General features: G+C 48.3%; 8 protein-coding genes across 8 annotated transcripts; 7 read left to right on the top strand and 1 right to left on the bottom strand.

Annotated features, from left to right (window-relative positions):
* Window positions 1–440: 440 nt before the first annotated feature.
* Window positions 441–3074, top strand: GCG54_00000632 (uncharacterized protein; the record flags this gene model as incomplete). Its single annotated transcript, XM_045400767.1, has 3 exons — window positions 441–1194; window positions 2177–2380; window positions 2452–3074. 3 exons carry the CDS (start codon window positions 441–443, stop codon window positions 3072–3074), a joined length of 1581 nt encoding a protein of 526 aa, XP_045263440.1.
* A 915-nt stretch (window positions 3075–3989) lies between these two features.
* On the top strand, window positions 3990–5207 carry GCG54_00000631 (uncharacterized protein; the record flags this gene model as incomplete). Its single annotated transcript, XM_045400766.1, has 1 exon — window positions 3990–5207. The coding sequence occupies one exon, from the start codon at window positions 3990–3992 to the stop codon at window positions 5205–5207; it is 1218 nt and encodes a 405-aa protein (XP_045263439.1).
* Window positions 5208–5883: 676 nt separating this feature from the next.
* On the top strand, window positions 5884–8015 carry GCG54_00000630 (uncharacterized protein; the record flags this gene model as incomplete). The annotated part of the gene is made up of 2 exons (XM_045400765.1): window positions 5884–7321; window positions 7363–8015. The coding sequence occupies 2 exons, from the start codon at window positions 5884–5886 to the stop codon at window positions 8013–8015; spliced, it is 2091 nt and encodes a 696-aa protein (XP_045263438.1).
* A 1318-nt stretch (window positions 8016–9333) lies between these two features.
* On the top strand, window positions 9334–10604 carry GCG54_00000629 (Mitochondrial inner membrane magnesium transporter mrs2; the record flags this gene model as incomplete). Its single annotated transcript, XM_045400764.1, has 2 exons — window positions 9334–10226; window positions 10301–10604. The coding sequence occupies 2 exons, from the start codon at window positions 9334–9336 to the stop codon at window positions 10602–10604; spliced, it is 1197 nt and encodes a 398-aa protein (XP_045263437.1).
* Window positions 10605–12130: 1526 nt separating this feature from the next.
* Window positions 12131–13150, top strand: GCG54_00000628 (putative glucan endo-1 3-beta-glucosidase eglC; the record flags this gene model as incomplete). Its single annotated transcript, XM_045400763.1, has 1 exon — window positions 12131–13150. The coding sequence occupies one exon, from the start codon at window positions 12131–12133 to the stop codon at window positions 13148–13150; it is 1020 nt and encodes a 339-aa protein (XP_045263436.1).
* Window positions 13151–13723: 573 nt separating this feature from the next.
* On the top strand, window positions 13724–15435 carry GCG54_00000627 (FAD-linked oxidoreductase azaL; the record flags this gene model as incomplete). The annotated part of the gene is made up of 4 exons (XM_045400762.1): window positions 13724–13993; window positions 14089–14305; window positions 14360–14751; window positions 14803–15435. 4 exons carry the CDS (start codon window positions 13724–13726, stop codon window positions 15433–15435), a joined length of 1512 nt encoding a protein of 503 aa, XP_045263435.1.
* A 1311-nt stretch (window positions 15436–16746) lies between these two features.
* GCG54_00000626 (Lactose permease) lies at window positions 16747–18525 on the top strand (the record flags this gene model as incomplete). Its single annotated transcript, XM_045400761.1, has 5 exons — window positions 16747–17258; window positions 17302–17361; window positions 17404–17761; window positions 17808–18118; window positions 18186–18525. The coding sequence occupies 5 exons, from the start codon at window positions 16747–16749 to the stop codon at window positions 18523–18525; spliced, it is 1581 nt and encodes a 526-aa protein (XP_045263434.1).
* Window positions 18526–18646: 121 nt separating this feature from the next.
* GCG54_00000625 (D-threonine aldolase) lies at window positions 18647–25679 on the bottom strand (the record flags this gene model as incomplete). Its single annotated transcript, XM_045400760.1, has 3 exons — window positions 18647–19752; window positions 20199–21314; window positions 25247–25679. 3 exons carry the CDS (start codon window positions 25677–25679, stop codon window positions 18647–18649), a joined length of 2655 nt encoding a protein of 884 aa, XP_045263433.1.
* Window positions 25680–26277: the final 598 nt, after the last annotated feature.

The following is a 26277-nucleotide window of genomic DNA, read 5'->3' as shown; positions in this document are numbered from 1 at the left end:
TTTAGAAAATCCCTGCGACACCGAAGTTCGCTGAGCGAATGGTCCAAAAGGTATCATGGAAGCCCTGACTGCCTTGGCAGCCGTCTAAGGAACCATCAAAATAGAAAACTGAAGGTCAGTCATAATCGTATAGGATATATTCCATGGACACCCACGACTGAATTCATCGTGTCAGTTTCTCATCCTCTCCCATCCTCTCCCCTGTCTAATACTTCTTTGTCCGATACTTCACCGTCTAATATTTCTCTATCTCATACCTCTCTGCCCAATACGTCTCACCGATTTCGATCACAATGGGTCGCCCACTCTTCTCAGAGGCTGCAGCTGTCAGACGTACGGTCCCTTGGACGAACGCCGATGAATACAGCTCATGGACTCTGCAAAGATTAGTCCATCAAGTTGAAGAATACACGAAAGCCGTGGAGGCAAACACAGACGCCATGAAATCTTCCCTCGGTCCCAACCAGGGGCCAGACTTCTGGATCCTGTACACACAACGCTTAGAATTGCTGCAGAGAGTCACCGTATTCATGGCCCATGTTGATGCCTTGGAAGCTGCGGCAAGTGAAGCCCACCGTCAAATCGTTAACTTTGAGGACTGGGCGACGGACCTGAAACCCCACAAGTATTATCCAACCAGGTTTCTGGCGCTCGTGGAGCTTGAGCACATCGCCAGACGCTGTGCATTTTCAGAAACCTCCGCTCCCTCGGCCATTCTACAAGCGAAACTACAATTCAACTATTCGAACTTTGGGAGAGAGTACTTAGACGATGGTATTCGGGTTGACCATCAACGAATGCGTCTGACTATGGCCGAGCTGTACTGTTCCGGTCTGGAGAATAACTCTGTTTGGGATCCTGTGCTCGGTGGAACGAACGCGGGTCTGAGCTACCGCGATTCTACCCTTCTGTTCCCTTACAGGTCCAGAGATAATATGCTTAGGATATTCGACTGCCCATCCAACCATGTAAACATGGCCGACAACGGACTCTTCCTCCCTCCTTCCGTCTCAAGGGCGATTAAAGAGGGCGTTCTGGCGATCGTCCCTGACCTCGGCATGGAACCCCCGTCAGACATCGACCAAACTCAGACCGAACTCTTTGAAAAGCGCTTCAACGACTGGCTTGACCAGAACGTCCAGGACTATCAGTTGATTGTCATTAATGTAGCGCACCCGCTGGCCCAGGACACGTGTAAGATCACAACGAAATATGGGGTTGCTGAACGCGAACTTGGTTCGCTTCACAGCCACAAGCTGAGGTTCATGACGTCCGGGCGACCCCGAGCTTCTTTTGTCTGGTGGTCATTCCTGTCTGCGGCCTTGGTTGCGTCATGGCGATGCCTACAAAACTATGAGCACACAACTCACGCTGCGAACACCAAGAAACAGGTGATTAAGGCCGTGTGTTACTGGGGGAAAAGCGCAGTAGGGCTATTAGATGAGAAGGTTGGAAACGGGTTCTTCCTTGCTATGGGGTGTCCCGAGCGAGAGGGGGATGAACGCGACGACCTCGGTGTCGCAATCGTCGCAATCGAGCGTGCCTATCCAATGAATTTCCTTATTAGGCAGCAACCTGGGGACGACCAAGAACACGAATCGGTTTGAGATATTGACATGATATTTTTGGAGGGACTTAGCGATTGTGCGAAAGCGACGGTAGGATCCACAGCGTAGCGTAGCAAAAAACACATTCCTTGTGTCTCATGAAAACAAAACATCCATTGCATGTTACTGGATGTGAAAGGGACATGTAGAGACTTGAAATCCATAGCATAGGATGATGCATATCATATCTTCTGTCTTTCCATTCCTGGAGTAGAGCTGTATGCTAAAATTCCTGTCCCAACATAGTTGTGAACTTTCTGGACTTTACAACTAATCTTCCTTTGCTAAGGCCGTAGTCGTCCAGGTGCACACTCCCCACAAACATCATGGCTCAGCACGCTATTCACTTTGCTTCACAAAGCCTTGACTCACCCCGATTCCACATCGGCTATTCATAGTATTCATAAAATCACCTAATACATCAAAAACTTGCTCCCAGGAAAACTCTTCAGGCGCTGACTACACCACACTAACTTGGGCATTCCAATCCTCCCGCAACCTCGAAAATTGCTCTCACCTCCAACAACATTTGCTAGCACGCTTCCCTTGGCAAGTCTCTAAAACGGCAGACCCAAAGCCTATCGCCGAGATGACATCCTCCTTCAACGAGATGGAAATCGATCACGAGAATCCAACCTCTGCACCCTCCCCAGCTCTTCCTGCCGTCGGCCATACCATCCAGAGCACCGAACCCATCTCGGAACGCGCGGTGCGCAAAGCGAGGGGACGTCGTGGCCTTGCGAAGATGATTCAGAACCGCGAGAAAAAAATCGGTATGTTCACCTCAAGCAAAGCCAGCGGATCATCACTTCTGCTCGATTTTCGATATGATGACCGATGCCAGGCGCCGCCGCCATCCGCACTCCTCGCCCCGAAATGAACGCACACGAAAAGCTGGAGAAGGCGCTCGCCCATCTGAGCCAGACGTTCAAAGACGCTTTCAGCGCCGGCTTCTCTTTCGAGAACGCCAGACCCCTTCAAGCAGGTGTTTCCGACAACCTCTGCCGCAGCCTCGGCCTGGATGGCTTGCAGAGCGACCGAGTCAGCCTCGCGAAATTTGCTCGCACTCTGATGAGCGAGGCCAATAACCTCAAGTACAGCTACAGCAGACATAGTCAAAATCTCGACGGACGGCGCAAGGACTTCTTCGTCAAGCTCTCGAAGACCTTGGTTACCAGAGTCATCGGCGGCGGAACCTTGCAGAAGAACATTAGGAAGAACCCGATTCATGCCTCGACTTGCGACGTGATGCTGGAGGCGCTGATTCAGGCAAGACTCGCCTACCTTCGCATGGATATCAAAGACGACGGGGGAACGTCTGGAAGCGCGGAAGGCACTTACACGAGGAAGGCGACGAGCCTTATTAAGGCCGTGGACGAGTGGATTTCGACTGTTCAATCTGGCGCGACGAAACCCCTGCCCGAGGTGCTTGATTTGGCCGAGGCTATTGGCCAGGCCGTTATTTGAGGGAAGAAAGGTATCTTGTGGTCGCGAGAAAACGAGGGGCGGCAAGGGTTGCCCGAGTTGGGTACCTCACTGGGCTCTAAGTAGTCATACGCACCCCAAAATTGCTGGACAAGTGTAAAACCTGGATCATGGGTGGCTGGGATAACGCGAAAGGTTGTTGAAATTACCAATATGGCTAGATCTCGACAGATTCTAAGCCCTGCCCAGAATACATAGCCCCCCAAAACACGAGGACAAAATGGTTATTCGCATCAGCATCCCACTCTTCCAGCACCGCCGAGGCACATTAAGGTCTTTTAGTCAAACGTCCGGAGTACCTGGAGCTTGCATTAATATGGCAATACCAGAATTTTGGCGTCTGTTTAATATATTTCATTGGCCTTTGGCTCGAGAAGATTCCAGCGACGGCACTCGGCTTCTGTCTCGCATTTTCAGCCGCGAGACATCGACCATGGTTTTGACCAACGCGATCACCATGCGGCGAACAAAGGAGGCGCGGAAGGTCGCAGCAGCTCTCAGGAAGAACAGGCTTTCTCCTAGCTATGTCTCAGGGTGAAGATCCAGCTGAAGGCCTTTCAAAGAGCGTCTGTGAACTCAAAGAGCTCAAGAACCTGAGAATTGCCTCTCAGGTGTATCGGAGACGTGTCAAATAAACTCTATCAAGGAAGGAAGGTAGGTTCCTTGGGTGATTTCGTCCGCCCACCACGTACCTGCCTGCTTTCCAGACTTAAAATTGGCCGCAGACTTTTCACCTTCGCCTGACGCCTTACCCATTCACTAGATTACAGCACTCTTCCATTCTCAAACGGCAACCATTATCGCCGTTTTCGTCCGTCGTCTCTGTCCTCCTTCGCCGTCGGTAGACATTCTTTTTGCTGTCTTCGTCCAGCATCGCTTTCTTCCTTTTCTGGCGCCATGGCAGAAGCATTCAAGGGCAAGGGCCCTGCGCCCAGTGTCCCTTGGTCCGACAGACTTCACATCCTCAACAACGGGACGCAGAAGGAACTCGACTACCAGCGCCAGCTTCTCACGTATAAGTTAAAGGAGAAGCGAGTCAAGGTCCAACCCTTGAAGTCGTCCGGTTCCCGCTTCTGGTCCGACAGCGCTGACATCGAGCAAATGCACATGGACGAGGTCGCATTGGAGGCACACGTCAACTTCCTTGAGGCCAAGGACAAAGGTGAAGTCAAGACTCTCGAGGACTGGCTAGCAAAAGACAATAACCACAGGTGGTCCACCAAGTACCTCGCTCATAAGCAGTCCATGGAGATCAACATCGCGGTCAACAAACGTGATGATAAGGACCAGCTCGCATTCACAGATCACATGCTGAAGAAGTACTGTCCTGATCGTCCCTACAAAAATTGCTGCTGGGATCCTGTACTCGCGGAATGGAATCGGAGCGAGATATTTCATACTGTACATCTCTTTCCACATCGTTTCAGGGACTCGATGGACACAATTTTCGGCGCGGGTACCGTCAAGGAGCTGTTCAAAGCGCAGAACGGTCTCTTCCTTCATAAAGACATTGAACAAGCCCTGGATGACGGCGTGCTGGCTATCGTGCCGGATATTGGTCTGGAGCCTGCTGATCTCGATTTTCCCTTGAAAGACACCGAGGAGCGCAAGCAACGCCTGCGCGCGTGGGAGAAATTGGAAGTGAAGGAGTACAAAATTATCATCATCGATCCTTCCCATCCGACCCTCACTGAAGAGAAGACACTCAGCTTCAGTCAAGGTATTCACACTCTTCTTGAGCTTCATGGACGTAGGCTCAAGTTCCTGACCAACTTTCGTCCTCGTCCTCGATACATCTGGTGGGTGTTCCTAGTTTCCGTCACTGTCGCTGGCTGGCGGACGAAGACACAAAGCCCCGGCGTGGCCAATGCCATCACCAAGGAGATTCGTGTGGGCACTCGCTATTGGGGTACACCTGGCACATACATCACCCGCAACGTGTTGGAGTCATTCATCATCTCGATTGGAAATGAGGCCAGGAGCTTTGTCAAGAGCGATGAGGACCAGAAGAAGAAGAAGAAGATCCAGCCCAACTACTGCGCCCTGAGCATGATTGCCCACGACCACGCTTTCCGCAACATCGACGAAGAGGATGATGAGATGGGCGAGGATTGAAGCTCTTGATCGTACTGTTTGCCGCCATATTTGTTCTTCCAAGCCCCAGTCCAGACCTCGACATCCGGAGGCTCAAACAATGGAAAGGCAAGGCATAAGCTAGACAGGCCAGGCGGATAGAAATAGGGCTAGAGGGAAAGACCGTTAGCCTGCTGAGGGTACGCCGCAGAGGCCGCTCGTGTTCATGTACGAGAACCAGCTTGCGTGGAAACGATTCTGAGGAGGGGTTTCCTGGCAAAATGTACTTAGACTGTCCAATAATTCATCAAGAATGGTAAAAGTTCAACTGCACATATTGATACATCCAGTTTGTGAATACGAATTCACCGTACTTTCAATCTTTTAGAGCTTTTGCGCCTGTGCTTCTCACCCTTGGGGCACACCTAATCCGTAGACGACCGCAGAAATACTTAGTGAGGGTAGGTATGCAAGATGCGGTACCCGCAATCAGCAGGCAGCAAGACCATTGGATACGGCGCTGGTCCCACGTTGAGTAGCCTGCATTATTGCCGATCCCCCTCACACAACACATCACGCTCCTCGACCTTATCCAGCTGTACTGCTGCATATTTTCATCTGGATGACTCGGTCTCACCACCGGCGTCTCCAAACGGAGGTAAACAGTCATCGCTAGGGTCCCCTTTGGAGGGAGCACTCATGCTCCACGCACGCAACCATGCCGGATCTCCAGGATCAGCCAAGCCACCTCTGCAGTCGTTGCAGCACCCTTCCCCTGGACGCCTTTTTCGACATCATACCTAAGGCTATAGAATTGGAGCTCGGCCTTTTTTACGACATTGTTGCCAAAAGCGAGGATTGCTCATTCTGCCAACTAGTTGTTCAAGCATTCTATGTTCACCTAGACCCACACTGGCAACCAGGAGAGTATCCCAATCAAATGTGTTATCTACTCGTTGACGAGCAAAAGGCTGCATCATCTTCGTCACTGATCAACGTCTACTGCGATATCACGTCTGAGTCTATGCCAGGGGGAATCTTTGGAAGCTACAAATTACTAGGATTCATCGGCCTGCCTTTGCAAGACGGGACCAACGACAGCACCCAGAACTTGACGACTAGAGAGTTGAGCTACGATCTGATCAGCTCCTGGGTTGAGGAGTGTCGATTACATGACAAGTGCAACGTGGGGATAAGCCCATATTTCGAGGGAAACACAGGCATCTGGCTGGTTGATGTCCAAGATATGTGCCTCGTCCATCAGCCCTGGAATTGTCGCTACGTTGCCCTCAGCTACGTCTGGGGAAGCCTCATAACATTTCGGAGCCAGAAGGCCAATTTTCACAGTCTACAACTTCCTGCCTCTTTGAACGGCTTTATGGGAGAAATACCACAAGTCATCCAGGACGCCATTGTATTCACCGCCAAGATCAAGCAACGCTATCTTTGGGTAGACTCCTTGTGCATTGTACAAGATGATGACGCGTTCAAAGAACGATACATCCCTCGAATGCACCTGATATACCAATCAGCCGTGGCAACAATCATCGCTACAACAGGAAAGGATGCCAACAAAGGTCTGCCGGGCGTCTCTTATCCTCGTGAGAAACCAAACACCCCAATCAAGATTGGCGCTCGACTGCTGGAAGCCAAGTCTCCCGCTCTCTTGCCACTCATGTGGAACTCGAAGTGGAAGACGAGAGCTTGGACTTTCCAAGAAGCTGTCTTTTCCAGGAACCGGATCTACCTCACCGATTACCAAGTGTACTGGGTTTGCTCTTCTCGTCGGGCTTCGGAAAGCGGCACTGCGTACTCCCACCGAAACGTGAGACTTTGGGACAACAGCTCCACCAGTCTTCTTTCACGCTCTGTCGACATGTCTCGGAGAGACTTTTATGAGAGTCTTGTCAAAGAAGTTTCAAACAGAAATCTCTCTTATCATTCCGATTCGCTGAGCGCTTTTGCCGGGCTGCTTTCGAAAATGGGAGAGATGTATGGCTGGTCGTTTGTCAGTGCTATCCCGGAAAGTAACTTCGAGTCTTTCCTTTCTGGGGGATGCCTTTCGGCGGTGTGCTTCGACCAAGAGAAAGAGCGAAGCATGACCCGGATGTCCAGCTCTGCCGCTCGCCTACCTGTTGTTGGACGGCGTGGGACGGGTATGTGTTCTGGGATCCCTGGAGACAAGACAAATTCATAGGGAAAGCAGTGACTACAAAGTCTGAGGTCGGAGGTTACTGGATCAGCGAGAGAACCGGGTTTAAGAAGATTGGCGAACCAGGAAGCCCCAACGGCCAAATTCTTGCGTCATCACCGTCTGAGAAGCAGCCAAATATGCCGGATTCTGATCATCTGGAGATTGATGTCCCGCCAAACACTCTCATGTTCAAAGCACATGGCATCGTTGCCAAACCTTTCGAGATTAAACTCCCGAACTTCGACCCGGCTTGCAGTCGTTACTTTCGGGGAAATTTGACCCGCGCAGGCTGGGTGTATGACAGCAATGGACGACACTGCGGAACACTTCGTGGCATCAATTTCTCGAAATATCATGACCAAGAGAAATGGGAAATAATTTTGCTGTCGCGCAGCGATCAAGACGAGGTCCTGCAAGCTAACATTGACGCTACGCCGAGCACCGACTTGCCTCCGGAGTACCCCTCTGCCAAAGAGTACTACGAAGAAATATTCGATACGACGGCGTATAAGTACCGAAGATGGTGGGCCCTAAACATTATGTTGGTCGAAAGGAAGGGTATGTGGGTGGAACGGGTTGCTGTTGGGCAGATCCATGCTGACGCGTGGGAGTCCGCTCTTGGGCAGTCATCTCCGGAAACAATTTTCTTAGCTTAAGCTGCTCTGTCGTTCGAAAAGAGTGGTATATAGTCTGTTTATGGATACGTTATCCGGTACGCAGAGAGTGGTGTAGTGGTGTAAAGGCTACCAATGTACCCCGTTTGATTAGACAAATGAAACCTTTCAATGGTCTTGCAGAGGAATATCCACGTCGCACTACTGATGTCATAGCACGGGATACGGGCCATCTTTGCCTTTTCACCAACGATCGGTCAATATCAACTTCGCTATCCAGACTCAGCCGCCGGCGCACCTCCAGGAAACTACTAGTAGGCAGGTAGTTTGCGTCGCCCAGCTCTTTCTCGCTTACGCCGTGCCGAGTCCGCAGCTTTCGCCAACTCGTTCCATCGTGCGACAACTCGCTTGCTGTTCGGACTTGTCTCAACCACTTGCAATATTTTCTGCGCCCCACGGATATTGGAGAGCGGTCCCATAATCCAATCCGCCGCTCCATCTTCGCCCAAGAGAAACGGGTAGTCATTGGGATTGAGTACGACGGTGACCTCCTGAAGGGCAGGCAACAGCGCAGCAACAGCCAGACACGCCGGCTCCCAGGGGATGCGTGGAACGGTTGCAAAGAAGCGCCGAGGAAACATGGTTACGCGGAGGATGATTCTTCTCGTTTGTTTAGAGAACCTGCCGAAGAACTCATTGACAGTTTGTTCGTTTGTATCTGATCCCAGGTCGAAGATGCAGCTTCTGTAGAGCAACGGCATGGCCTCGGAGTATGTTTGCTTGTTCACTCTCAAGATGGCAGTGTCAGGTTTGAACCGAGCCTCTGTTGTGTAAATCAAAATCCCCCAGGGTCGTCTCGAAAGGCTCACGGTTCCGCCGTAGTAGACCAGATAGCAGTATATTTGTTCCCGCAATTCGAGTGGTAGATCGAACAGGGGAAAGGGGTCGCTTGAACGCCGGACCGGATCCGAGAATCCGGCAGACTGGCAATCGGCATCGTCCATTACTGCTGTGAAACGTATCTTGTTTGGTCGTCCGTCTTTTGCTTTTCAGCTTCATTCATCTGGAAGAGATTAATATCTCGCCGGAACTGTTGGAAAGGGTGCCTAGAGAATAAAAGTGGTCCGATGTTATTCCTCAACTGAAGTACTGTATATTCTGGTTACAACGATTTGCTGGTCTTTAAGCTCCCTACATTGCATCAGACAAAAGCATCCACCATTTATGCACATTGAGTGGCTGAAGATTGTGGCGGCAGAATGTGGCTTGCAAATAATCATCAATTAATTTTGATCCATGCTCGGACGCAAGAGCTATCCCAGCTGCGTTATCTACAACACACCTGTCGAGCCCTGCCTCGATGGCCATGCGCCTAATTCGACATTCCTACCGCATCTGCTTCACAGCACATCCATTGACCGTTCGATCGATCACCACCAAAGCTTCTGCTCCCCCGACCGCCAGCACCCCGAGCGCAATCCCGTGTCAGCCGAAGCGCCTTCGGTGCACCGAGGTGGACGAAAATGGCGACGTGACAGTGCGATATATCTCGGCGAAGAAAACCGAGCTCACCACACGCTACGGCCTTGTCCCTCGCGACATTCGCAAGATTGAGCTTTCGACACTCTCCCACATTGGCATCCGGCCTTCGACCGTTCTCATCCACCTGTTCCACCTGAAGGTGTTAGTGCAGCGCGATCGAGCCCTTATTTTTGACGATGCGACGAGTCCTACCTCCCGCGAAGCGTTTCTGCGCGACATCGGCGAAGCAATAAAACAGAGGAATGCGGCGTTGGCCGAGGTAGCGTGCGAGCGCAAGGAGGACGAGACATACGCGCAGCCGCAAGCCACCTTCGAGTTCCTTGCCATAGAGGCTGTCTTAAGCTCTGTTGTAACGGAGCTCGAGGGAGAGCTTGCGGCTGTGCGACACCCGGCTGATCGTGTTCTCGCATCTCTCGAAGATGATGTGGATCGCCGCGTGTTGCTGAATCTGTTCGGCCTGTCCGGCAGGGCAACCTGGATTGCGGCGCAAGCGGAGCTGGTCCTCGGCGCTGTCGAAGATGTCCTCGATTGGGACGACAGTCTTGCCGCTCTGTATCTGACAGAGAAGGCAGACCCGAATGCCCTGGCAAAGACTGTGGACGACGACCTCACGGCGGCAGAGTCATTGCTGGGGTCGTACTACAACGCTCTCAACGAGATCGTGCAGGAGGCGCAGAGTCTGGTGTCCAGCATTCGGAACACCCAAGAGAGGTTTGTGTCACACACCATTGCTTCAGTTTCTAGAACCCCCTCTGACCGTTTCTTCCGTCTTGGCCTGCCTCTAGTGCCAGCGCCATTCTCGATGCCAACCGCAACTCGTTGATGTTACTCGACCTCAAATACCGCATGGGGACGCTTGGCCTTGCTTCCGGCTCCTTCTTTTCTGCCTTCTACGGCATGAATATATCTAACTATATTGTAGACTACAACTGGGCATTCCCGGGCGTATGCGGAACCTCGGCAGTTCTAGCCGTGATCGCTACATGCTACGGATCGTCCGTCCTGCGCAAGCTGATGAGAGTGAGGATGGAAGGGCATCGGGATGCCCGATCCCTTGTCTCTGGGAGATGGAGTAAGACGATGAAATGATGCCAGGACAGATGTAACAACAGGGTCATTTTCGCAGTCACGTACAGATACACAAGTGACAGTGAGGATTACATAGTTAATGTGTAGTAATACAGACACCAATGAGCGCCGGAAGGACGCTCGGCGTTCTCTCTGGCAACTGATAAGGCGAACTCGACCACATGCAGAGAAATTGTTCGATCCCCTGATCATCTGCTTCAGTTAAAGATCAGCACCGAATGCAGCCAGTATTGTCTCATTCGGCCCGTTCACCGGCCGTCTTGTTGCTCCAGTTTCTTGGACCCTAGCCGGAACCTTCGGACGGCATCTTGGCCAAGCCGGGGCCCAGGCGGCAGATTTAGGCTCACTCAGGGGGCCCCAGTGAAGCATAGCCAGACGTGCACATGGTCATGCAGAGCCTCAATTTTCATAACAGTCACGGAACTGTTCTAGAGATTGTGTATATGAATTAAATGATCATGTGTGTATGCCTGCGGATTTCATGTCACCAAAAGAATTGGTACACAAGTACGCCGCAGTAAGCCGTGAACCCGGGGATATGGGCCTGGAATTCAGGTACCGACCCGCTTCGTGCTGTCGTCCCTGCATGGCATCAGGATCGCACCTTGAACTTTCCTCGCAGTCAAGAAAAATGTGTAATTCTTGTGTTGCGATGCATACAGCTGGCTGCATGTAGCGCAAAACATGATTCATCGCATGGAATGGTAAGCCATTTTGCATAAGATCCTTCGGGATTCTGCATGGAACACGACGTGAAAACCAGACAATATGTTGAATCAGAGACACTCCACCGCCATTTTTCAGTTGATGCGCTGCTGGGGTTCCAGTTACCGAGACCAGTCTTCAGGTCTAGAACACACCAAAACAGCGGGAGTAATCACGCGGAAAGGGGATGTCAAATTGGCGGAACGTTTCCCCGGCTATCGTTAATCTCTCTAGAATACCAAAAGGAAGCAATACTCAGGGACTGCGAGGGGCTGAGAGTCTGAGACCACACAAGCTGGGGATCGTGCTCTAGGGGGGACCGAACAACACAACCCAGCCGACAGCGGACTGATGGGGCTCAATCAGCGCACATTATCGCCAAGACTGCCCCATTGACGATGAGCTGGACGGGAATGACGAGTTAGGAGGGGCCTAGACTGACGGTGCAAGTGGAGATTGTAGGCTGAGTCTGCCGATCACTACTAGCTGACGACCAGGTCCAATACCATTCTTTTTTCACCTTTCACCATGTTTACCCCAATGGAAAACCGGTCGGTGACGGCAGTGAGATGCGTCTTGGCTGGCAAGAATACGAGCTCCACGAAGGCACGCGAGCGACGTCATGCACAAAAATTCTCTCGTGTCTGTCGGTAGCTATTTTTGTTGTACATGCTACCGAACATGTGGCGCACTTTAAGTACCTTAAAGATGGCCCAACGTAAACAAATAAGGACCCTGAGATGCCCAGCTTCGACCAGACTTGCAGAAGCCCTCATCCATCCCTAATTCTCAATTATTATTTTTAGGTTAATATCTTCAATATGTATCTTAGAGGAGCTGTCGCGGCCACCTTGGCCACCACGGTCTTGGCCCAGACCCAGCAGGGCTTCAACTACGGAGCCACCAACGAAGACGGCTCTTGCAGAGGCTATGATGACTTCGTGAGCTACTTCAACACCGCAAAGAGCCTGGCCGGAACATCGGGCTTCGCATCTGCCCGTCTCTACACATCGATCCAGTGCGGCACGGTAAACGACCCGATCTCGGCTTACCAGGCCGCGATCGACACCGATACTCAGATCTTGGTGGGCCTGTGGGCCAGTGCCGGCCGCGGAATCTACGAGAACGAGCTCAACTCTCTGCTGCGCGCCGCCGAGCAGTACGGCACCGCCTTCACTGACCGTGTCGTTGGCATCAGCGTCGGATCCGAGGATCTCTACCGCAGCAGCCCCGATGGCGTTGCCGCCAACGCCGGCGTCGGAGCCACCGGCGCCGAGATTGAGGGATACATTGGCTGGTTGAGGGACTGGATCCGCGGCACCGCGCTCGAGGGCAAGCCCATCGGCCACGTCGACACCTGGACCGCGTGGGTGAGAGGCGAGAATGCCGGTGTCGCCGCCTCTGTTGACTGGCTCGGCCACAACTCCTTCCCCTACTTCGAGTCGACCAAGCCCAACGCCATCGAGCAGGCCGCCGACAACTTCTGGACTGCCGTGGGTAACACCGAGAGTGTTGCAGGAGGAAAGCCTGTGTACATTACCGAGACTGGCTGGCCGCACAGTAAGTTGAACCAGACCCAGACCCAGCCTCACCGTTACGGTGCTACACGTCTCAAAATGTCTTTGACTAACATGTTTATCGTAGTCGGTCCTCAGCAGGGCGCTGCCGTCGCTTCTGTCGAGAATGCTCACACCTACTGGTCTCAGGTCGGCTGTGCTCTGTTTGGTCAGCGCAACGTGTGGTGGTACACCCTTCTTGATGCGAACACTGCGCAGACCGACATCTCCTTCGGCGTGACGCCGGCAGGCAGCTCGACTCCCGTTTTTGATCTCAGCTGTTAAGAGCTTGAGGGTTAGGAAAGTAAGCCTCTGCGAAGGATGTTCGGGGTTGAAATAAGCTATGAGTAAGAGCACGGGGCTTCGCCAAGATATGCCACGTAATAATGTTAATTTTTACTTTGCCTTCACGATAACTCCGGGAATACGGCCTATGGAAAATGATGAAATCGCCAAGAATGCCTTCAAACTCTGTTTTGCAAGCCGACATGCTGACCTGTCTGTTGACAACATTTGTTCAAGGGCGAGAGTTGCATTCTACTCCACAAGCTGGAGCAGCAGAAGGAACTTTGGTCTTAAAAGCAACCATACTATCACACCGATGCTCCCAGTTTTCTTCATCCCACTGGCCAGTGACCGAGTGTGGTTAGCCGCGGATCTGCTGTCAGATTTTTCGCTAATAAGTCAGCTTTTGAAATGCCCGCCCCTTCTGTTGACTGCGAAGATAAAAAACATGCACAAGCCCCGCACTTCTCTTGTCAAATTTCCAATGTTTTGCGACTCACTAGTAGGTGACGGGATAATTTGCAGATAACTTTCTCATCTCTTGAGCTGAAACTTGACTGTTGCAAATTTGACATGGAGGCACTGGCCGCTGGCGTATCCTGGGCGCTGGACCAGACAGTCTCTGCGCAGAAGATCTTGGGCCGCCTCGGTCTCGCTTCACTGCTCGCCCACAACGTGACGGGGTCTTGGACGGAGCTTGCGTCGCAACTTTCGCCCCAAGCATCTATCTTGCTGCCCGATGAGCCATCATTCGACTCGTCTATACGCAGATGGGGAGAGTGGCATGCGCCTAGCGTGGGTGCTGTCGTGAACGTCTTCACGGAGAGTGATATCTCAGCTACGGTAAGTTTACGTTTAAACTTACCCGGAGACGAGAACCAGTTCTGGTCGACTGATTTTCAAGGAACCGTAAAATTGATTGATGACGACTTGCATAGATCCGGTACGCGAATGAACATGAAATACCCTTCCTCGCTAGGTCTGGTGGGCATGGCGCGACCGAAGCATTGCAGGCTGCTAAAGACGCGATCATGATTGACCTGCGGGGTTGGAACCAAGTCGAAATAGCAGAAGATGGAAAGACGGCAACTCTAGGCGGCGGCGCAAGCGTGAAAACGGTTGTCAATGCCCTCTGGGCGGCAGGCAAGCAGACGAGTGAGCCCATTTCCCCAGTATGTTTGACAGGGATCAGATGCTTACCTCCACAAGCGACCGGCCTTTGCGAATGCGTCGGTCTTTCAGCACCAATTCTCGGAGGCGGCCATGGTTGGCTACAGGGACAGTACGGACTGGCCTCAGACCAAGTCATCTCAGCCCGGATTGTGCTTCCCAGCGGCGAAGCGGTGACGGCATCAGAGGAGACCAACCCCGATCTCTTCTGGGCCTTGCAGGGAGCTGGACACAACTTCGGTATTGTGACCGAATGGGAGTACCGCGTCTACGATATCAAGAACAATGCTTGGGGCTACAGCATTTTCATCTTCCTAGCTGAGCATCTAGAAGAGGTAATGGAAGTGACGAACAAAATGATGCAGACGCAACCGCCTGAGATTGCCCACTGGATATACCTCATTAACCTTCCCGACATTGATCCGTCGAGAGTACGTTCTCTGAATGCAGATCCACCTCCTTTTCATGGCTAACGTTGCTAGCCAATCATCTGGTACGCCATCATCAACGATGGAAGTGCAAATGATACCGTCGAGTATGCCAAGCCTCTTTTCGATATCGAGCATGTCAGTGTCGAAAGTGGCTCTACCCCGATGCCCGACTTGGCCGTGAAGGTGTTTACGAGTGAGGACAGCCTCGGTTGTGCCAAAGGCAACACTGGCCTCAGGTATCCTATCGGGCTAAAGAGATACGATCTTCCCGCCATTCGAAAAGTGTTTGACGACATGACCGAGATGTCTCTCACCGTTCCCGAGCTTGGGGGCTCGTTCTTCATGTTGGAGGGCTATTCGACGCAGGGGGTCAAGGCTATCGATGAAAAGAGCTCTGCCTTCCCGCATCGCGATGATGATCTCTTGGTTACCCCTTACGTCGTGTACAAGCCAAACGCGTCTCTGGATGCCCTAGCTCAAGGCTACGGAGAGAGGTTGCGGGGGCATCTACTGGAAGCGAGCGACGATCCGGAGCGGCTGCGGGCGTACGTCAATTATGCGCATGGAGACGAATCTTTGGAGTCTGTGTATGGGTGGGAAGAATGGAGACTGGAGAAGTTGAGGGCCTTGAAGAAGAAGTGGGATCCAGAGAACCGGATGAGGTTCTACAATCCCATTGTGTGAGGCTCCCAGCGCTCAGAAGGTTAGCCCTTGTCTTAGGGGCTGTGCTTCCCAGATCGATGAATGTTCTAATAAAAAAGGCAAGGGCAGCCGCACAATCTCGATGAAGGAAGATGAGCGTAGTATCACGCACGCATGAGCACGTTTGGCTGAACGCGTATTGTATGCGACGTCTAAGACGCAAGTGATGGAGCACAGACGGTATGACGGACCGCTCAGTCCGGGAACACCCACGATATCCTGGTCTGTAGTAGTAGATGGCAACGGTATGCCGATGATTACCCGTTCCTGACGTTTCGATGCTACTATTTGAACGCGTTGCGGAGTTTGTCGGAGCTGAAAGATGTAGAGCGCGAAGTTTGCCCGACACTCCGCGAGTCGTATTGTCCCCTGCAGTGAGCATTCACCGAATCGAGTCCAGACTCCAGACAGCCTAGCAACCAGCAAGCTATGACCCCTCGCGACTCATTATGTTCATTAAGAATCCACCCAGTTGAAGGTGCTGCTTTCTTGGGAACTTGTCCACGCGGCGGAAATGTCCGACGACCCGCTCTTTCCCCCAACCTCTCCTCAAATCCCGATTATTTGTCGTAAGATCTTGCGGGGAAGTCGTTCATCTCGCTTTTGGATTTTTGGCAGTCACCCCACGTAAGGAAGACAGACTTGGTGGTTTCTACCTAGAATTCACGTGTGAACGCATCAATTGAAGAACTGTTTGAAAGCCTTTCAGACTGGAAGTCGATACTTTGGTGAAGAGTTAGTAGCTCTCCCTAGGCGGTCCTCACCCGTGAGACCCGCGACCTGAAGTTATCTACGAGTTCATGACTTCAGCATCAATCCATAGATGAGAAAGACGGAATCCGATATCACTAGAGGGCGAATGACGTTGTTTCTATCTGGATCTGGCCATGTGAGACCGTGATAAGCGGAGCCTCGACACGGGAATGTCGAGGATTTAAAAACAGCCCCGTTTGCCAAGGAGGTGAACTCTGAACAAGAGCTTGAAGTTCAAATCCGAATATTTCCCGGACACGCTTCACGTTAACTGCCCCAGACTTACCCCATGTCAGACTGAGTAGTTTCCCCACGGGGCGGCGCTTACAATTCCCTGTCCTTGATGGAGTTCGCATCATGAATTGGGACGGTTGTGTCTGTGCATGGACTTAAAAGTCCCGAGTCGGAAGCAATTATGTACATCTTGTCACTACCAACTCTCTTGGCTCTTTCTTTTCTTCCCGAGCAGACTTTTCGCAGTTACACAGTCCTCAATGATCCCGGCTGTTATTGGCTCACGTCTCTTCACACTCTAAGGTCATGTTCCGAAAGTCGAAGGGTGTTTCCAAGAAGAGCCGAGGCATCAGCCCCGAGCTTGAAGCTGTCTTGCCCAAAGATGGCCTTCCGTGGTACAAGAAGTCTCATCTCAGATGGCTCAACTACTACTGCGTCTTCTTGGGTCTTCTTTGCGCCGCGAACGGATACGATGGATCGATGATGAACGGGTTGTTGGCTCTGCCTCAATGGATGGATTTCATGGGCCAACCGAAAGGCGCCTGGTTGGGTTTCATCAACGCCGTCCAGTCCTTATCGACTATGCTTGCCTATCCTGCCGTCGCCTATTTCGCCAACCGATGGGGCCGCAAGAAAGGCCTGTTCGTGGGATACGCCTTCTTGTTCCTCGGCTCTCTGCTGCAAGCTTTCACCCCTAATAAGACGGGTTTCATTCTTGGGCGACTGTTCATCGGTCAACCTAGTGGTTGGTGGGGTGGACTTGCACCGGTTCTCATCACTGAGCTGGCGTATCCAACCCACCGTGGAATTCTTACAGCGTAAGTATCATATCGCTCAAGCTTTGCCATGGCATGACTAAAGCGGTTTGACTACAGGCTTTACAACTGTGGTTGGTTTGTCGGTAGCTCGTTTGCTGCTTGGGTAAGTTGATAATAACCATGCTCTTTTGATAGTCGCTCACAGGATCAAGGTAACATACGGTACCCGAAACTACGACAGCACATGGGCTTGGCGCATCCCTTCTCTTCTTCAAATCGCCGTTCCTATCGTCGTTCTCCCAGCCGCCATTTTGGTCCCCGAATCGCCCCGCTTCTTGGTCTCAAAGGGTCGGATTGCGGAAGCGCGCAGAATCCTTGTCAAGCTCCACGGCGATGGCGACGAACATTCCTTACTGGTCGACTTCGAGATGGCCGAAATCGAGCGGGCGATTGAAGACGACAAGGCTGCGGGTGAGACTTCTTCTTGGATGGAGATGTTTAAGACCCCTGGAAACAGACACAGGGCGTTTATTTCGATTACGCTTGGTCTGCTGAGTCAATGGGTAAGAGGAAAGCCTCAAGCATAAAAGACTGTACTGACGGTTTCAGGGCGGTAATAACTTGGTCAGCTATTACCTCGCAGACGTTCTCAAAGCAGTCGGAATCACGTCGATCACGGACCAAACCATTATCAACGGCTGCTTGCAGAGCTGGAACCTAGTTATGGCAGTCTCGGCTGCCGTGTCCGTCGACAGAGTCGGCCGCCGTTTCCTGTTCCTTACCAGTGTTTTGGGCATGCTTACCAGTTACATCATCCTTTCAGGCTTGAATGGCGGCTTCGCCACAACAGGAAAAGCATCAGTCGGTCTCGCAGTGGTTCCCTTCCTGTATATTTACTACAGCTTTTACGACATCGCCTTGTAAGTATTTTTCTTCCCACGAACTCGAAGGTTGTTTGTTTGTTCGACACTAACTGTGCAAACACAGTACACCCCTCATCGTATCATACCCCGCCGAGATCTGGCCGTACCAGCTACGTGCTCGCGGCACCGCCTTGACACAAATATCTGCATATTTCGGCATTTTCTTCAATGTTTTCGTTAACCCCATCGCATTCGATGCAATGGGTTGGAAATATTACCTTATTTTCGTTGTCATTCTGGTCATCGGAACGGTGATCATCTACTTCTTCTACCCCGAGACTAGAGGTCACACACTGGAGGAGATGGCCGTCATTTTCGACGGAGACTCAGCAAGGGTTACTGATACCTTTGTATCCGGGGACGACAAGAGAGCCGGAGTTACGCAGCATCACGAGAGCGCATGAGTAGGCGCAAAATAGACCAAAGGTGTCGAGAAGTCTGCTGATGTGAGATTGCATTTTCAATGGGTTCTTGGTGTTGGTCGTGGGATCTCAAATAAACTTGACATTATGCATCCTACTGTTTCTATTGGACCTTTCCTCTTGAGTCCACAGTCCAAATCTCTTCAATAACCCCATTTCTATGCGCATAGTAGAAATCGTGAAGGTTGATCGTCGGATCGATGTGGCTGGGAATCATCTCAACCCGATCTCCCACATTAAGCGCCGGCGTTCCCTCGTCCCAGGTCAATGAGCCGTGCTCATCACCAAGGTTCGCATGTCTGTACCTGGGATCCTTGCACTCTGCCAGTCCGCTGTCTGTTGTCAAGGATTTGAGGCCCGTATCGATCGTGACCTGACGTTCGCCCTGTTTGCTAACTACCGTCGCCAAAAGGGTAAGACTGTTCGAGTAAAATGTGCCAACTGCGTTTCGATAATCTGTGTCCATGAAAATGAAAGAGCCGGGCTGCAGTTCGGTTACACCGGGCACCTGGGCACAGAACTCTCCAGTTCCTGTTCCTCCAGTGGTGACAACGTCGATAGTGAAACCCTCTTTTCGCAGTTGCTCTGCCGTGTCGACCAGCGTCTTCATCGACTCAAGGCACTGTTTCTTGCGGTCTTCACGGTCGTGAAGGTGTTGAAGATGACCCTCGTAGCCCTGGACACCAATCAACCGCAGATGCGGCAGCGTCGCAATGTGCTTCGCGAGAGCCAAAGCCGGTTCTCCAGGGGCGACTCCGGTTCGGTGCAGTCCCACGTCGAGATCAATCAGAGTAGTTATCGGCTGATCGATGCCAGATTGGGCCAGGGCGTCATTTATTGCGGTTGCACCAACTTCGCTGTCCACGACAATCCTGATGTCCCTATGTTTCCGGAACAGCTCGACAAGCCTCTTGACTTTGGGAGCACCGATGATTTCGCAAGTGATGAGGATGTCATCGAAACCGGCCGCAGTAATAGCCTCTGCCTCGGAAACTTTCGCCACACAGCAGCCTGTTGCGCCAGCGGCCACCAGCTTGCGGGCAAGAACAGCGCTTTTCGTGGTCTTCAGATGAGGCCGTACTTTGCGACCGGTAGGCAGAAAATTGTCGAATAGCTTTTTGATGTTGGATTCCATAAGATCGAGATTAACGATCATGGAGGGAGTGTCCAGGCTGTCGAGGCCATCGCCGATACGCGGTGAGTACATGGCTGCAGGAGCTAAGGAATCGACTTTGAGGAATTAAAATCAAGCAAAGACTTGTTGAGTGACTCTGTAACGTCAAAAGGAGTTGCGAACGCTTAAGGAATGTGTCTTCGGCGGACGGACGGCGAGGGGAGAGCGGAATCGGCGTTCCTTATCAGCGCCGTGATCATCGGGCGGGGTTGAAGCTCCCGGCCGTGCACAATAATCTCGCATTTAATTGGTTGGTGAAGTATCATGTGGACATAACACTACATTGAGGGGTCTCCGTCAACACGGAAAAGAGCAAGGGACATGGCATCAGCCAAGATAGCGCGTCCCGGCCGTTGACTGACACTGAGTAGTCTCCCAAGTGGCATTTCACCACCAACAGACGGCGAGCGTGGCCGTGGAACGTTTTGATCTTCGTTGGGGACTGCCAGGTTCCTCTCCGATGGCCCAGGGGAAGACAGACCCCGGCTCGCATTGCTCCGGCGCAATGTCGACTCGGACCGATTCGGAGTGGGGTTTCCCGAGTCCGGGGTAAGGAATTGCGGAGACGGCGAGGTTGCCCGCGGAGGAAGAAGGGCAGCCCCGCGAGGTGCCTCGAATCGAGAAGCACGACCCTGATCGCCGCGCGACGCAGGCTTCTTCGGAGCTTCATCCCGCAGCAGCCCCCAGAGTTGTTGGAGCCACCTTTGCTTCTCTTCGGGCTTCATCGAACGAAGGGGCAGGACCTCAGCGCCGCCCATCTCCCTCGTCGGCCACGGGAAGCTGACTGCCATCTCCCTCAATGTCTCAGAGTCAAGTTGTCGAAGAACGATTCGAAGCTGTGGCTCAACATTGGCAACTGGCTGAAATGCCCAATCTCCTCGTTGCTCCAGACGTTCCGCAATCTGGGACATGGCCCCGACCAACCATTCTATGGCAACGTTGTCGGGAACTGTATTCGCCTTGCTCAAGAGCCATCCAAGCGTTTCTGGCGTTCCTGACTGGTTGAGGATGGGGATGCTGCGTTTGTCGTGCTCACGATCCTGAAGTTTCATGATGAAGTCGTTGTATTGCTGCATTGCCGTCAGAGGTAGACCGACGAATTTGCCAGCATTGAGGGCGTGAACGATTTCGTCTCCGAGAGCGATGCCAGATTTAACACCACTGTTGAGACCACGCCCTGGCCAAAAGTGTACCGTCATAGCAGCGTCCCCAGCGACCGCGACAAGGGCATGAGGCCGGTTGATAGAAGCCGAATCTGATGGCGGGAGGTACTGGATGCCTTCGCGCACAGCTTGCACCACAATCGGGATGCGCACGACGTTGATGACCTCGCTCTCCTTAAAGCCGAAAAGCTTCAATCCATCCGATATAGACCTCCACAGTGAACCTCCTCTATTCTCCGACGGCGCGAAAACTTGGTTGTCGTTAAAGCCAGGCGGGATCGTCCCATCCGGCCGTCGAAGACATCCTGGATATCCAAAAGTGACAGGTTGACCATCCATAGCCAACATCTTGTGCCATTCCTCCTCGGTGAGCTGCATGTTGAGGTACCCGCGACCATCGAAGTCACTGGCGTTGAGGAGATAACGGGTTTGGCCTAAGGTCAGGAACACGTTCAAGGGTTGCGACCAAGGAAGTCCAGCTGGTCGATTGAATGCCAAGCCGAGGGCATAGCTCCTCCCGCGTTCATTCTCATAGCCATGAAAATAGGACTTACGGATCCAAGATGCTGCTCCGTCCGCCCCAAGCAGCACATGAAAGTCACCAACCTTGTGCAAGTCTTCGCGTGTAACGCCCTCCGCGTGAAGGTGTATCAGGTCATAAAATTCAGGCGCTTGGCATCTTCGAAGCAGCCGATCCTCGACCTTCCGGATCTGAATGTTGGCGGAACCAGGCCAAACGCATTCGGGACGTCCCTCAAAAAGTGCCTGCTGCGTTGCCTGGCTCATCAAGGTCGTGACTGACTCTTGCAATGTAACGACCTGATCGCGTCTTCTAGCGGTCGGCGGCAGCGCTACTAACCAACTAAGTCGAATCAAACAAATTAATTAATCAGCTAATCAAATTGAGGCTATTTAGTAAAGCAAATAATTAAGTTATTATTACTATAGATTTAGACGATTTAATTAAGTTAGAGGTTAACTAGAAGAAATAAAATCTAGCCTCTAGACTAATTATAATTTTTAAAAGATTTATTTTTTTAATTAAAAAAAATAAAAAAGTTAACTTAATATTACTTTTTCTAGCTACTTAAGGTTATAACCTTTATAACTTTTATACTAAAGTTAATAACCTAAGCTAGTTTTAAACTAATATCTCTATAATTCCCTATATAGTAGACTTATTACTAGCCTATTAGGTCTTATTATAATATATCTCTAAAAAAAAAAAGGGTAAATAGTTATAAATATTAGTTTAGTAATACCCTTAGGCTAATAGGTACTAAAGTAGGGCTAAGTACTTCCTAGTAGTACTAGCCTTACTACTAAGAAGTACTAGAAGTACTAGAAATATACTTTTTACTATACTGCTTAATTAATACGTTTTTAGCCTCCTTACTAGGGGTTAAAAAAAGCTTATTTTTAACCTCTATATTAGCCCTTAAAAATAACCCTTTTTTGATATTATTACTAATACTACTACTATTACTACTACTACTACTACTACTACTAATAATCCTTTAAAGCCCTACCTATCTATACGCTTTTTTAATACCTTTTTTAATAGCTTACCTACCTTTATAATACCTCTACTAAATGCTAGCTAATATCTTAATCACTTTATTAACTTTATACCTTTACTATTACCTTATAGTATTACTACTTAACTATATACTATATTAATAGCTAGTAATATATTAAGTACTAACCTTAATACGAGAGACTTATTAAGGGCTCTACCTTATACTATATAGAAGAATAGGTCCTTTATTAATACTAAACTAATCTTAAAGAAGGGGTTTTGAGGCTATACCTCTTAGATTAGAGATAAGGGCTTTTTTATATATAAGATCTTACTTAATAATACTCTAGGTATAGTGCCTATTTAATCTACTCTTTTTTATACTAATAAGCTATATAAGTAGTACATATTAGGTCTACTACTACTATAATAAAGCTAGTAATATTAATAAGCCTTTTAATACCTTAGCTATAAGTTCTACTATTAACTATCTTAAGACTTTATATTATATTATTTAGGCTGATCTTATACCTATTAATAACCTTAATAACCTAAGCTTACCTCTAAAGTGCTACTACTCTACCCCTATTACTATACTTAAGTTAAGAGTTACTTAGATTAAAGATCTAGCTATAAGCTTCCTAGTTAATATTAGTAACCTTTTTTTAACTTTTAGTAACTAATATATTTAGTATATTTTTAACCTATTTAATTATAATATTAGTAATTAGATTTATTAGTTAAGAGATAGTATAAAGGTTTATTTTAATTATATATATATATATCTAAGAAGGAATAGATTAAGAAGGAGATACTTAATACCTTTAGCTAGGTCTACTTATCGTTTAACCTATAGATATTACTTAATTATTACGCTATTATTACTATTTTTAGTTACTTTATTAATAAGTTAGATAAGTAAATATAATACCTCTTAGCTTTCTACTATTAACTTAGTACTTATACTAGTAAGAATATTACTCTAATAATATATATAATTATTAGTGATTTTAGGATACTTAACTAAGTTAGTGTAATAGTATATAATAATATTAGTAATAATAATATCTATCTAAAGGCTCTTTATCTATTTATCTCACTATATTTTACTAAAAAAGATATAGAATAATAATATATTTAATACTATAGTTATATCCTTAATCTAATAGGTTAAGCTATTATCTATAGTATTAATTAAGTAACTTTAGAATAAGAGTCTAATTATTATATTAAAACTAATAATATCTAAGAGGATCTAGTATTTTAGAGATTAAGGGGGCTAGTTAGTAAACTCTATAATATTATTAAGTATATTAGGTTATTACTATAATATACTAAGAAGTTCTTAGAGATTAGTAATAAGCTTTAAGATAACTTTAGTATATTTACTCTATAAGAAGAGTTAACTTAAGAGCTTAAACTAATACTAAATAATATAATAAAATAGAACTTAATATATATAATAATTTAGAGGGCCCTACTTAAATATAGCTAGATTAATAGCTTTATCCTTAATAATAAGTCTATTCTAAAGCTAAAGTATTACCTATTTAATAAGGATAACCTTACTAATAAGGATTAGTATATACTTACTAAACTTAGAGATATTCTTAAGCCTCTCTATTTATAGATAAAGTATTATAAGGGCTAAGGTAAGGGTAATAAGTATAGTTAACTCTAGGAAGTTCTTATAGGTATAAAATATCTCTTAGATAAGTTAGAGGACTAGTGAAAGCTATATAATATCCTTATAAATAAAAAGATTAAAACTATAGTTATATAACTAGCTTAAAGTTAGTTAATATAGTTAAGTTAGTATATAAGGTTATTATAGTAATCTTCTTACTAAGTAGTAATATCCTTATAGACCTTATTAATTAATAGTATCCCTATATATACTTATACTAAATATACTTCTTAGGATTATTAGCTTAACTATAGCGTTAATTTTAATTTAAAGAGTTACTTATATATCTCTATTATTAATAGCTAGTTAATATTTAATAAGTATTATACTAAACTTACTAAGTTACCTCTATATACTATAACTATAATATTATACCTTAGGTGAGGCGTATAATAGCTTAAAAAATATTAGGATATACTTAAAATAGATATATAGTTTCCTAATATTAAGTGAGGTCTTTATAAGTACTAGGAATTATAGTATACTAACCTACTTAATAATATTACTTTACTAATACTTCTAGAGGGCTTTTTTATATCTATTTTAACCTCTATTAAGCTTAAAGACTCTAAATATAGCTAATAGTTAAATAGTAGATCTTAAAGTATTATTATTAATAGGGCCTCTAAACTAAATTACTATTATTATCTATTAATTACTTAACCTATTAATAACCTTATTACTTAGTAGATTTTATATTACTAAACCTTCTTAATTTTTAGTAAGTTTACCCTTAATATTTTTACTATTTTAGTAATAATAATAGATTATAAGAAGGTATTTAGCCTTATTAAGCTTATACTAATATTATAGAGGCTATTAATAATACTAAATCTACTTAAAAAGACCTAATACTTCTAGAATTAGGTTTAAGGCGGTAATATCGCTATTAGTAGCTACCTCTACCTCTATAGGGGCTAATAGTATTAAGATAACCTCAAAATACTATATTATATATATATCTAACCCCTAGAGACTTTACGATAGCCTCACTAACTTCCTAAATAGGTAATTTTAGATTAAATCTATTAATTTAAGTTTAAATAAACTAAATAGCTAAATCTGCCGTGAATTTTGGGCTAAACAGCCAAATCAGACCCCTCAATTTGACTTAATTGATTGGTTAGTAGCGCTGGTCGGCGGATAGTCGACATAAGTACCGTTTAGGCCTGTCATGACCACCCAGCGCCTTTCATATACATGAACTTGTATCTTGCCAGCACCCTTTTCGGCGAGCGAAATGGCTGATGCCAGAGCCGTGGGACCTCCACCAACTATAGCAACCTTGAGACGTCCTGTGGGGTACTTGTAGACGACTGCATCGACAGGCGGAGGCTCTACATTTCTGAAAATTGTCGGGTCAAAGAAGAAGTCCATCACAACTTTGGTTTCGTCGGAGTACATGAAGTCCGGCACCTTGGCTTTGATGAGCATAAATCGGACACATTGAAGCAGGGGCGAGGGGGCGAAGCTGGGATGACGGTTGCCGAAGACCCTCGTTTGAACGGCGCGAGCTAGGGCTGTGATGTTGCGATACTGTTGGTCTGTCGCGATGGCTTGCAGTTCGAAACTGAAGACCGGATCTGGGTTCATCTTGGCGAAGCGAAGCAGAAAGATCTTGGCTCTTTCCAGACCAGTGCGGCTGTCGCCGGGTCCGCCGGTACCCCAAGCATCTTCGTACAGTTTCGGGAATAGGATTTCCTCGTGAGATGTTGTTCGTGTTTGGCCTTTTGAAAGGGGACGGAACCCCGACGGGGAACGACTTCTGTTCATATCTAGTTCGTCTTAGACCAGCTTAACAAAATTTTGAGATGGATTGTGAAAGTTTGGAAGAAAGATGCCCGAAGAGCCGGCGAAAAGTCCCCAGTGAGTTTATAAGACTTTATGAGCTTATTTTGGTTCATCCGGACAACGTTCCAAAGTCCAGTTGACTGACGGGAAGGAAGCGCCAATCTAACCTCTAGCCTCATCAAGGATAGAGCCCATCCCAAAATACCAGACTAGTACGACAGGAATAACTTTGTAAGAATCCTTCTAACACAAGTGAAGAACTAAAATCTGAGTAAGATTTAAGCTTCTTGTCCTTATCTTACAACGGCAAAAGGGAATCCGGGACTTGAAGATTTGGGAGTAAGTACTCCCCAAGGCAAGAGCGAAAATGGATAATTGTTAGACAGAGAATAAGTTCTAG

The sequence above is a fragment of the Colletotrichum gloeosporioides genome, assembly GCF_011800055.1.
Source record: "Colletotrichum gloeosporioides strain Lc1 chromosome Unknown consensus_50, whole genome shotgun sequence".
NCBI lineage: Eukaryota > Fungi > Ascomycota > Sordariomycetes > Glomerellales > Glomerellaceae > Colletotrichum > Colletotrichum gloeosporioides.
This window is presented reverse-complemented; position numbering and strand designations above follow the sequence as displayed.